Below are 13,743 nucleotides of genomic sequence, written 5' to 3' on the forward strand. Positions count from 1 at the left end.
AAACTAAATAAATACTTTAAAGCAACAGCTTTCTTAGGTGTTACATACCTTCACCCTCCTCAGACAAGTCATTGCTTCCTCCCTGAATATTAATGTCCACCTTTCCTTGCTTCTTATGGCCACCACGTCCAAAGCCCAGATTCAATTGTCCTGTACAAAATAATTCAGGTTTAAACTAGCAATCCTGATTTGTATACATTTTTCACCTAACATTAAATGAGATTTATTGCATTTGATGAAGTTACAGGTTAGCAAACACTAAAATAGTCTGATAGACAAAACTATAGACGAAACTTATTTTGCTTAAATAAAAATAAACTAAATAAATACTTTAAAGTAACAGCTTTCTTAGGTTCTACATACCTTCACCCTCCTCAGACAAGTCTTTCCTTCCTCCCTGAATATTAATGTCCACCTTCCCTTGCTTCTTATGGCTACCATGTCCAAAACCCAGATTCAATTGTCCTGTAGAAAATAATGCAGATTTCAATAATAGCCCTAATTTTTAGACTTTTTTTTTAGTAATAGTGAATGTGATTTATTGTAACAGATATCCCAGACCCCTTCCTTCCTATACCCTTTTCGAGCCCCAGAATAGTCTGGTAGGCAAAACTATAGAAGAAACTTATTTTGCTTAAATATGAAATATACTAATTCAATACTACAAAGTAACAGCTTTCTTAGGTTCTACATACCTTCACCCTCCTCAGACAAGTCATTGCTTCCTCCCTGAATATTAATGTCCACCTTTCCTTGCTTCTTATGGCTACCACGTCCAAAGCCCAGATTCCATTGTCCTGTACAAAATAATTCAGGTTTAATTTAGTAATCCTGATTTGTATAACTTTTTCACCTAACAGTGAATGTGATTTATTGCAACAGATGAAGTTACAGGTTAGCAAACAGTAACATAGTCTGGTAGGCAAAACTATAGAAGAAACATTTTTTGCTTAAATATGAAATATACTAATTCAGTACTATAAAGTAACAGCTTTCTTGGGTTTTACATACCTTCACCCTCCTCAGACAAGTCATTGCTTCCTCCCTGAATATTAATGTCCACCTTTCCTTGCTTCTTATGGCTACCATGTCCAAAACCCAGATTCAATTGTCCTGTAGAAAATAATTCAGGTTTAAATTAATAGCCCTAATTTGTAGACTTTTTTTTTTTACATAATAGTGAATGTGATTTATTGTAACAGATATCCCAGACCCCTTCCTTCCTATACCCTTTTTGAGCTTCAGAACTTTATTTTTCATTTAGGAGATGTCTCTGTTCTGTACTTTATAACGATAAGCTTTTGTAGTCTACCCTAATATATTATATATACTTACAGACCATTCTTTGATTCTACCCTGGATGTTTATTCCCACTTTTCCTTTATTCTCATGACTGCCAAGCCCCGCTCCTCCCCCCACTTCCCAAAAGTGCAAATTCTTTAGCAGGATCAGGGAGGAGGCTTAAAAGCCTTTTGGGTGCAGCTCTGCTTTGAGCTTGAGCTGAAAAGTCTAATTTCAAAAAGCTATTTTACATAAAAGGTCATAGTGATTTGGAAATGGATGTGATATCATATCATTTCAGTGGGTCACTGCAGCAGATGAACATCACCTCCATCTAGTTAAGATGTGGTGTATTTTCTAAGTTTCAGAATACGATACTGCATTTCAACGACTAGATGGAGCTGATACAGGATCTAAAGGAATATATGAAATACCATATACTGTATATAGTGCTACAATGTGCGCATCATGTATCATACAGAATTCAATAAATTAAAGTGTCCATGCAAAAAACAGATTTTTGTTTTTTTTTAAAGTGTTCTGTGCTTGTCATCCATGCTTTTCCACCTCCACAGCAGAAACTCACCTAATCACCATGACCACCTATTATACAGTAGATCATTAAGCACTCATTGAACCTTCCAGGACCCCCTCCACTCTTGAAGCAGAACCAGATCCACTCCTTACATCTACTCCTCCATCCTCAGTGAGTGTGATCCAGGGGCTTCCAGTCCTACCCATTGTGGCCAGTAAGAACATCCTAAACTTCTTGAGCTATGACTAGGTTAGACAACTGCTCCTGGCATATTGATGGTGAAGTGGATGTAAGGAGCGAATCTGGTCCTCGGTAAAGAGTGAAGGTGGTCCTGGAAGGTTCAATTCCTTGAGCCAATAAATAAATACATAAATAAAAAGAGGGGTGATAACAAAAATGAATGGAAAAATCAATAAGTTAAATGAAATATAAAAGATAAAAGCCACTGGGAGCAGAATAATATAAAGTGGTATTTTATTAATATAAAATAAACTGGAGAATTAAAAAAAAAAAATCTAAACCACTTACGTACGCACACACGCATATAATTATGTACATACCTACCATACTTATGGGACAAAAGTGGCAAAGGATGAAGAATAAATAAAATAAAATAAATAATGTGCACTATCAAACTTGTGAATGAGCAAATAAAATAGAGCCGCTGCAATAAAACTTAAAAGGTGATCCCACACTTAAAACATAAAACATATATAAATAGTGTTGCGCTAACTCACATATATATAATAGTCAATAAAAAGTTCAAATATGATAGTTCAATCAAAATATGAAATATAAATTAGAAAAAATATATAAAGTGCTTAAATGGTGAAAAATCAATACGATGTGCTCCGGACAAATGAAGTCTTTTCAAAAAACACAGTGCGCCACCTTGATTTAGTGTTCCTCTGCCTTAAAATATATAGAAGGCCTTTCACCTCATACTGTGGACCTATGAATTAATACAGGTCAACCAAGCATGGTAATTCCAAAAAGATGCTCTAGATGGCAGCAGAGAGCTGATGACAGGCACCCCTGCAATAACTGTATATATGGGACTCTTCTCTGCTTAACTCCACATACAGAAAGAACAGAGGACATCTCCCATAGTGTAATACTGCTTCATTTCACATGAAATTGTTCCAGAGTGTCACTCACATGATAGAAGCAGTAACAGATCGGTTTAAAATTTAAAACTCCCACTCCATAAACAGTCGGCAAGGACGTCACTAGGCTCCGCCCAAATTTTAAATCCATCTGTTAGTGCTTCTGTCATGAGTATCAAGAGTACGGTAGCGGGGCGGATGAGCCACAAACAAAGCAGAGCTCTTCTAAAAAAGGAAAAGCAAAGGAAGAAAAGCCAGGCTCTTGCTAAATTAGGAGAAGCAGGACAAGGGTCCCTTCATCCATCTACGCCCCAATAGAGCTATATGGTTAACCCCCTGGTTGCCTCTCCACCTCCAGATGTGATTCAATATATGCCTGATATCATATACCTTCTGGTGAGTGTACATCCATCAGAGGTGGTGGATTTCCATGTGTGATTGATCACGCACTCACTCCCTGCACTTTACATTATTGCACTTTATTATGGTAAACACTTTTGAACGCAGCTATTTGGATGGAACTTTGAATACAATATTGCACTTATTGGAGTTATGCAATTGTGAACTTCATTGATTTAATTGTATTTATTTTGCAGTATAGTGCACACAATGTCACATTTATTTATTGACAATTCCCATATTTATGCAGAAATCTTTTTATGCAGCATTTTCTGCAACTGTGAATATTATTTAGTTCATATATTGTACTTTAGTGCACAGAATGTCACATTGATTCACGGATTTTATACCCTGCTGATGTATACGCAGTTTTATAATTTTATATGTTGAATTTGATTTACTGTTTTACATGATATATGTAATTTAAGCGCTGCATTTTCTTATATATATACCTGTAGGGACTGTTACCTATACCTTGAGTGCCAGCGGCTTTAACATTTTTATCAGCGCTAGCCTGCATGTTCTATATATATAGTAGATCAATGTTGCTGCAGGGAGCTGTAGGGTAGAGCTGTGTTCTAATTAAAGCTGAACTAAAACAAAAAAGGTCTTTCCCTACACTGAAAGGGTTAAATGCTTGTTCATGCCTAGGGTACCAGTAAAAAAGACTGACTTCCATCATTCATTCTTGTTTTTTTTCTATGTGCATGTGACTGGGTATTCTTTGCAAATGGAATTTTCTCTACATTGACTAACCTAAGGGAAGTTTCCCTTGAAAGTGCACAGCCTATTTGCCCTTATTAAATTGACGCAATTGATTCAGTTTTTTTTTTTGTAATATTATTGAACAGTAACAGTGATGTCTGTGAGTTCTGCATACACTTATCTTCATGAGGTTAACTACTGATTCCACTCTGATTTTTTTTTCCACTTTACTTTTCCCCTGATCAGTGCCATACCCATGACCATCCAAAATTTAACATGGATAAGCTAGGCATGAACAATATATATATATATATATATATATATATATATATATATATATATAATTAACTCAGCTAACATAGATGACCCAAGCTTGCAATGTGGACATACTACTAAATGATGATTTCTGCCCTGATTATATATGTCAGGAACAAAGTGCCTTATATGTAAACACAGTCAGTAATTTCTCATATAAGCTTTACCTTGTTACAGTAATTTCAGCAGTACCTTTCAATAAATTTATATCTGCATTTTTAAAACCTGAAGATCCTGCAATCAAGCTCCTTTTACATGCATTTCCTGTTATAGGGTGATGATATTCTTTCCCTAGCCTAGTGCGGAAGTATAAGACTCTTAAGAAATATCCTTTCACTCATTAACACTTCATCATCATAAAAACACAAACAAAACAGTAATGAAAAAGATGATCCAGTTGGACACACTGCCGCAACCACCAACATCCCCGGATTCTTCCAAGATCAGCTTTGCCAACCTAGCCATGACTCTGACGAACTCTGCAATTCTCCATGTGGATGTTTTATGCTTTTACCTTACTAATAAATGTGGGTACATTTCTTAATTGTGTTAGAGTGTATATTCAATACTCTATAAGGGAACTGCAGCCAAACTTATAGGACTTTACTTATGGGACTCCTATAGGATTTTTGTTTTGTTTTGTCATTTATACCTGCATCTGCTATCCCAGTCTACCTAGCACCATATAACCTCTGTTTTTTATACTAGAAAAATGATAAGCCATTGTCAGTTATGTTAAATAGGGGAGAAAGTGTATGTAAAATGTAATTTACCACTCCTCTAATTAGTCATTTATATAATCAGTTATATAAATGAACTACATGCAATAAGTTAGACAAGGTTGTAACAACCTCCATTTTGACAGTCTTTTGTCTCACATTACAGTTAGAACAGTTGTTTAAGACCCATTCGAGTTGATTTACAGTACTAAAGACAAACAAGCTGTTCACTTTGTAAGGGAACTTTTCACTTTGCAAGGGCATTTCCCCTTGGATTAGTAAATGAGGTGAAACTTTACTGATGTTTATCATCTAACCATGTGCAAGCAAAAATACTGTATTTTCTCTTGCACATGTTTGGGTGTTCTTTGCTAAGTGAATTTTTACCACATTTACTATATACATTCCCTTGCAATTTGAACAGCTCTTTTGCCTATAGTAAAATAAACCTAATTTTACATGACTTTAAAGTGACACTAAAATGTAGATTAAAACACATTCTATTCAAGTATATATTCTTAACCCAAACAAGTACCTTTTATTGCTCTCAGTCTCCTCCAAATCTACAAATTCCTGGGTTTGTTTTGTTGTTATGAACTGACTTCTTGTTAGAGGGTGGCTACATTCTTTCTCCATGGTCCCTCTGTATGTAGATACATAGCCACCCTCTATTTTTTGCTAGGGACTATGGACTATGGGATTTGTAGCATGCACAGAACAGTACACATGACTGCAACAAAGGAGGATTGCTCATTCCAAACAAAAGGATGTGAGGGGTAAAATGAGAGGTTTGAGAGCTCACATAGCATGTTACAAGGAGCCAGAAAAACATCAACAAGAAGTATTACTTAATCCTCCCTCCGTTTTTGTACATCCTCCCTTAACTTTATATTTTCTACTTATTTTAAGGTCCTAGTCTCACCACAAGTCTGCTAGGTAAATTAGTTGCACATTTATTATTAACCTACTCTTTCCTTCTTGATCTTTCTCAGATGATTTTACAAATCTTCCCCTAACTTACTGTTGTCTACTTATTCCAGAAGTTCTTGTCTCTCTACTATTACTAAACTCTACTTTTGCCACACCAGTGACCAAAAAGCCCCCCAAAGTTAAATACACCCCAATCCCTGTAGGAGTATTTACATGTACACAGCTAGATCTGAGAGTTCTTACACAAAAGAGGTAGTTCCATCTGCAGTATACATTTATTCATAGAGTTACATAATATATACAAATTACACACCAAGCAGTATTTACAACACAATGTACAGTTTAAGTCCCTTGACTTATACGATATTTACAAATTACCCACAAAACCACGTTTACAATACAATCTACAATACAAGTATGAAGTAAATTTACCTCTCAACTTCAGGTCTGGTCATGCTGGCTGCTGGGTGTCCCAACACAAAGAGAAACCCACAGTTTGGTGACAAAGCATTAAATTCCCCCCTCCTTTCTGTACTGTGGCTAATATAATGCTCCCTAATTGGACACTGTACCTAGCAAATGTATATTGGGCACAACCTGATTGGAAGTTCAAAGAATATTGCTGTTTACCACTCATGTGAGATTTACTAAGGGGACAACAAAAGACCAAAATTTAGTGGAAAGCTATATAGATTTACACCAGAATGGAAGCTAGGAATAGTCTGATGCTGCAAAACACTCAGTGGTTTAAATACTGTATATTTTCATCTAACTAAAATATACTTGTAATTGTAACATAATTTACATCTGTTAATGGAGATTTCACATAATAGATAATGAGTTTATGTGAAATGTCCATTAACAATCTCACTGTTGTATTTTGACACCTTTTAGGTAAATCAGTTCTGTTTAAAGAAAGGAGCATGTAATTCAACTGTCCCCAGAAGCATTCAAGGTGTACAGTTTATCTACTTCTAATTATATTCCACCACCTTATTTAAGTTACTTTAAATTAGAAGATCTGACACTACAAGTTAGTGAAAAAAATGTATTAACTTAAGCTTACCTCCGCCTTCACCTTCCTCAGAAGATATCCCAAATCCTCCCTTAATTTCATGTTGTCCTTTGATTTCAAATGTCCTTGTCTCCCCATTTTTACCAAAATGTTGTTTCCCATTCTGATTACCAAATAAACCCATCTGTAGGCTTGCATCACCTAGTTGTAATTTGCCACCTTTCAGGCTAATTTGATCTGCATTAGGAAATTAACAAATTATTCAACTGTGCATCATCAATGCCCTTTGCACAAATTTACAATACCTTTATTTTTAAGTTTAGCTTCACTTTTCAATTGATCCATAATCTATAGCAATAAAAATATCTCACTACCTTATTTTTAGCTTTAGCAATGTAAATATTACATATTAACATAAAAATAGCCTTATTTTATTATTGCCATCTTCCCTGTCTTCTTCAAATAATTTCACGAATCCATAATTAAATCCTCTTTTTTCTAATGATTTAAAATGCTATTGTATCCTCACTATTGCCAAACTCGATTTTCCCAGTCTGAAGTCTAATCCAATAATCTCCATCTGAAATTTGATTCCATGAAATCGTATCGTTTGTTGTCACCCTTGAACATGATGTGTCCATGCTGCTTGATGTGATCTCTTTAATTAGCTAGACTTATCAGGCCACCAATTTATGTGCCTGCATAGCAATAGTTCTCAAAAGTGTAGTGGTCTGTTAATAGCCAAATGTCTATTACATGATATTCAGTTCTTTTTATTGTACTATGATCTTTTATCCAAATGTGTAAAAAAAAAATAAAAAAGGGTTTGTACACCTCGAGGGGTTTTACTTCTTTCCAGGAAGCCATTAGAAAGATTTTCCCTAGCTTTCTGTCTACAAATGTTGCCAGACAGGAAGTAGGGGGGAAATCTGCAATAAAAAACTGGCAAGGGTTCAAACCTTAACCTGCTCTATAAAAAATAAGTTTTTGATTATGTCTGCATTGTTGCAGGACAGGAAGTGTGGGGAACTCTCTCTAATGAAATACTGCATAGCCATCAGGACCTAGATCACCTGCTGTTGGCACTGTGCTTCCCAAAGCAGGAGGTTGTAGTTCCAGTTTCCACCAGCGGGTGCCTCCCAGTAGCGAGCAGTTTCTAGTAATCATTCTCCACCTGATGCTGGCTGCTGGGCAGGTATATAGGTCTTCCTCTGCCATTACACTTGAGACACCAGCTTTTTGCCTTGTTTGCTGCAAGATACTGTATACAATGTATCCTGTTCCTACTATTGATCTTGATCCTGTTCCTGCCCTGCATCCTGTACCTTGCTGCCTGTTTTCTGCTCCCCTTGTGCCCGATCCCAATCATGGTTCTGTTCCCTGCTTCTCCAGTTTACTTTTCTTACCCGTGTTCCTCTTTTTGTACATATTGTATATAGTTAGTTTATGATTTGGGCTTCCTGTTAGATTTATTTGTCAGGTATTCTGTTGCTGGGGTTTTGTTTATGTTATTTTTATGTTTGCTGATGGATTTTGTTTCACTTTGAAATAAATCTCACTTAAAGCATAAATAGTCTGATCTCAGTTTCTAAGTCTAGCTATGTAGATCTGGTTATCTCTGTTATTGGTTCCTGACAATAACAGTTACATTTTCCTAGGGGTTTTAACCCTTCCCCACTCTATAAAGAAAAGTACACTTAAGAGCAGGGGCATAGGTATGAGGATGCCATGGGTTTATCATAAACTTCAAATAGAACATACTGTACATTTTCTTACTTCCTTATTCCCAAACCTTTTTTTCTTAAATTCAGTTGATTTTATACATTTTTTTCAATCCATGTCATATAATTCTATATTTCTAACTATCTGGCCAAGCAATTCTTCCAACTATAGATGCAGAGTTTTAGAGTATTTTATCTATTTTTTTTTAACCTGTGTCACCTAATTCTGTATTTCAAATTATATGATCATGCGTATCTTTCAACCATACACTCAGAGGCTATGAAAAGAAAGAACCACCTTTTGCTTTAATTGGTGATTGCTAAACATTTAAAGCAAAGCAGACTTTACATGAAATGTGGAAGGTCTGCTTTGTGTCAGCCCCTCATTGCCTATAGATAATTAGCTGAAAAGAATAAAAATAAGAATTTCACCAAAAAGATTTAAACAAGCTCCACTCACCCTGGATTTCTATGCTTGCAAGAGGTGAAAGTGATGACACTATGCTCCACTGCTGGTACATGAGATAGCTGGATACAGGAGTGCCCCAGAAGCAGTGGAAAAGAGCAGTGACATTATCCATGCCCGCCCCCCAGTATTAAAAGTTGAAATTGAGGCGAGTATTTTTTACTTTTTGCAAAAAAAAAAAGTTTAATGTTGTTTGTAGCTCAGTTTGTTTGTGCGTAGAGGGGTTTGGAGGAGAGCCGACCTTCCATTTGCATTAAAGTCACAAATAAAAAGCTTATTTTTCCCACTTACGTAGTTAATTTAAAGAGTACGTAAACATAGCATTTCATATGCCTGATATGTGCCCGTTGTACCATGTACTTGTGTGAAAAATGATCCTGTTCCCTTTGTATTGCTTCCTTTGTGTTAAATCCTTGGTGTTCCTGCCAGTTCCTCTTCTTCCCTATTAAAAACTGACCACACTAAGCATGGTCATTTGTCTAGCTACTAGCTATACTGGGAACTCAGTGTGCCGAGGATCAGACTTGTCCTGACCCCCCCCCCCTAGCTTTCACTGGGAAGTTTACTGTGCTGTTGTTTTTCCTCCCCCATCTATTATGCAACTGAGAACAGAGGGAATGTGACCGCTTTTAAAAAAAAGGGAACAAAGGTATTTATAATGTTTTACATAAGTGTATGCAAATGTTTTGCCTTTCATTTCTATTTTAAATTGAATCTATTGTTTTACAAGGTGAGGGTTTATAATCACTTTAACATGTAATGTTACCAAACCTCCTTCTGTATCACCCTTAGAAACTATTCCAAAGCCACCCTGAGTGTTCTGGTTTCTACTGAGTATAAATGTCTTTATAAAACCCTTATTATTTAATTCTTCTTTCCCATTTACATTTACAAGCACTTTCTCCAAAGTGATATTGGCATCACCCAATTGGACTTTGCCACCACTCCAATCAATGTGATCTTGTGCAAACATTAAAAAAACACATTTAAAAGCTAATTTTATGACCAGGTCACACACACACACACACATATATATATATATATATATATATATATATATAATATTCTGGTTGCCCATGAATTTCATAATGTGAATGTATTGCATTTATTCAATTATTATTTTTTATTTTTTAATTACTGAAAATGGAAATATCTGTCACTTGCATTTTCCTCCTTCTACATTAAATGTTTCTCCAAATCCACCTCTATTTCAGTTTTATTGAGCTAAAATAACTTTATCAAATCACCAATATTTACTTCTGTTTTACCATTTAGCTGACAAAGCAAATCACTCAATCCAAATGATTTTCCATATCCTCCCTTAAATTCATGTTGTCCTTTGATTTCAAATGTCCTTGTCTCCCCACTATTTAGTTTAGTTTCCCATTTTGATTACCAGATAAACCTCTCAACTGTAGGTTGGTATCACCTAGTTGTAATTTGCCATTTTCAGGCCAATTTGATCTGTGTAAAAAAAATAATCTCTTTCCCACCCCCCCACAGCAGATATACTGCTACAGTGCGGCAGGGGTGTGCAAAATCACGTATATATACGTGATTTTGCATTTCCAGGTAGAGCCTACCTGCGCCACTTTTCACAGCCTCGGCTGTCAATCACCGGGTCCTGACCACTGATTACTCGCCGGCACCCAGTGATCGAGGAGCATTATCGACGGACGGAGAGATCTGTATATAAACAATACAGTTCTCTCCCCTGTCAGCTCCGCCCACTGCTTTGCATGGCTCTACATAGCAGAGCCATGCAAAGCAGTGTGCTTACAGTTGAAAGCACAGACACAGCCTACAGTAAAACAGCACACAGTTAACACTTTGATTGCCCCACATGTTAACCCCTTCCTGCCCAGTGGATTAATACAGTGTCGGTGCTTTTTATTAGCACTGATCACTGTATTGGTGTCACTGGGGATGTCAGTGACACCAAGTCAGCTCCCCCCAGTGTCAGAATGCCTGCCGCAGTCCCACTATAAGTCGCTGCTCACCACCATTACTAGTAAAATTAAAAAATACCAATAAAAATCCCAGTATATATACCGCCATTTGTAAACGCTATAACGTCCACGTAAACCAATTAATTTACACATATTGGTATTTTTTTTTTAGCAAAGATGTAGCAGAATACATTTTTATGACAAAATGTGATTTTTTTATTGGACATGTTTAATAACAAAAAGTCAAAAATATTGTCTCAAAATTGTTGGTCTTTTTTTTTTTATAGCACAAAAAATAAAAAACACACTGGCGACCAAATGCCATTGAAAGAAAGCTCTATTTGTGGGAAAAAAAGGAAGTAAATTTAATTTTGGTGCAGAGTTGCATGACTGCGCTATTGTCAGTCAAATTAACGCAACACCGTATCGCAAAAATATGGCCTGGTCAGGAAGGGGGGTAAATCCTCTGGAGGGCAAGTGGTTAACAAATTAATCAATTGTTTACAGTTAATGTCCTTGGCAAAAAGTACAATAGATTTGTTTTTTCCTTTTAACTTTACCTTGCAATTAATCTACAACTGAATGCAATAAAAACATCTTACTGTCTTATTTTTAGCTTTAGCTATGTAAATACTACATAGTAGCAAAAAATAGCTACAATTTATGTTTGTATCTTACTTTTCTTCATATAGTTTCACAAATCCAGAATTAAAGTTTCTTTTTCTTATGATTTCAACTACTCATGTATCTTCAACATTGCCAAACTCTATTTTCCCAGTCTGATGTCTAATCAGACAATCCCCATCTGAAATTTGACTCCATACAATCATTTTTTGTCACCCTTGAGCTTGATTTTATTTTTCCTAAATCAGGCCACCGAATCAGTGTAACTAGTTGTGTGACTGTATAGCAGCAGTTCTCAAAATGGTAGAGGTCTGTTAATAGCCAAATGTCTTTTACGTGGTATGCACTTGCTTTTTATGATCTTTTAGCCGACTATGTCAAAAGGGAAAGGGAAGGGTTAAATCCCCTCTTGGGATTTTACTTCTTTCCAGGATGCTGGTATAGAATTTTTCCTTTGCTTTTGTGCAGAAATTCTACCAGACAGAAAGTAAGGGAAAAATCTGCAATGAAAAAACTGACAGGGGTTCCAACCTTTCCCTACCCTACTAATCATATGTTTTTAGGTCTGTCTACTTTGCTGTGAGTGACAAGGTCGCTAGATATGATATATTTTGCCACCCATATAATTCATAATGTAAAAGGATGGCACATATTCCCAGTATAAATTCTTACTTGACATAGCTTTTTAATTGATGAAATTAGAAATATCTACCACTTACATTTTCCTCCTTTTACATTAAATGTTTTTCCAAATGCACCATTAATTTCAGTTTCATTAAGGTGAAGTAACTTTGCCAACTCATCAGCACTTATTTCTGTTTTCCCATTTAGTTGACCAAGCAGATCTGCCAGTGTTATATTGACATCACCCAACTGTATATAATCACCTTTCAAATCTATATGATCTGTTTTAAGGAAGAACACAAATATTTATGCAATATCAAACATGATACTTAGTACAAATTAAAAAGAAGCCCTACAACAAAGTAATAAAAATACCAATAATTGTTAGGAACCCCAATACCTCAAATGATTATATAAAATACTATTACCTATTTCTAGGTAGTGGAGAGGGATAAGAACCCCTGTTAGGATTAATTCCAGTTTGTGACCCCATTAGTCTCTATTTGCCATGTTTACCATTATCATCACAAGTGAAAGTAAAAGCAGATTCCACATTTTGAGTTGCCCCAGAACAGTGATAGAGGGGAAATCTTCCAATGGGACACTAATTCTGGTGACCCTGGTAACAACCAGGGATTCACTCAGTTTGGAGGCATTTCTTCTAACTTCATGTTTTGGCTATGGTACAGGAAGTGAAGGAAAATCTCCCCAATGAGACCCAGGTGGCAAGAAAACTTGTTCTACTTTATGTAAATAAAGACTACTGCACATTGATATTTTGTATTTTCCTATGCAGTCAACATATAGAGCTCCTATTAACTGCTTTCCATGTTTTCTAGGCTCTCTTTGACTTCAAAGAAGAAGAAAGACTGTTGAGCTCAGTAGTTCAAGCTGAAATATATATACACGTTAGAGATCCAAGGAAGTGACTTCCCCCTTCTCCTAAGATGGCTCCATGCAAAGTTTCTACAAGAAACAAAGGGGTTGATTTACTAAAGGAAAATAGGCTGTTTATTTTCCAAGGCAATTTTAACTTTGCAAGATCATTTTCCTTTAGTTTAGTGAATGGGGTCACAATTTGCAAAGAATACCCAATCACTTGCAAGGAAAGAAATTTGTATTTTTGCTTGTACATTATTTCATCATTAGATGATGTAAGTCAGCACATTTTCATTTTATTCACTAAAACATGGGAAACTTTCCTTGCAAAGTTAAAATTATTTTGCAAAAGTAAACAGCTATTAGGAAATTAATCCCGAAGAGCCTCAAAGGAAGCTTATGTTGTAACATCTCTTTTAGGAAACCTATAATGTTTTGAGAAGTTCCAAAGATTGTTTTGAATATATATTAATAC

The 13,743-nt window shown here is 35.8% G+C and overlaps 1 protein-coding gene across 1 annotated transcript in view; it reads right to left on the reverse strand.

Moving 5' to 3' along the window:
• The window catches only part of LOC149461208 (uncharacterized), a 329,662-nt gene that overhangs the window by 262,451 nt on the left and 53,468 nt on the right, over positions 1–13,743 (reverse strand). The window contains exons 13-18 of the mRNA XM_089678641.1: positions 12,485–12,670; positions 7,057–7,242; positions 1,012–1,113; positions 696–797; positions 364–465; positions 49–150 (exon numbers count right to left, since the gene is read on the reverse strand). Coding sequence (XP_089534767.1) covers positions 49–150; positions 364–465; positions 696–797; positions 1,012–1,113; positions 7,057–7,242; positions 12,485–12,670 — 780 coding nt within the window. The remainder of the gene's footprint in view (positions 1–48; positions 151–363; positions 466–695; positions 798–1,011; positions 1,114–7,056; positions 7,243–12,484; positions 12,671–13,743) is intronic.

This window comes from Staurois parvus, unplaced genomic scaffold (genome assembly GCF_062004578.1).
Source record: "Staurois parvus isolate SC_StPar_1 unplaced genomic scaffold, SC_StPar_1.0 ptg000207l, whole genome shotgun sequence".
NCBI classification, from domain to species: Eukaryota; Metazoa; Chordata; class Amphibia; order Anura; family Ranidae; genus Staurois; species Staurois parvus.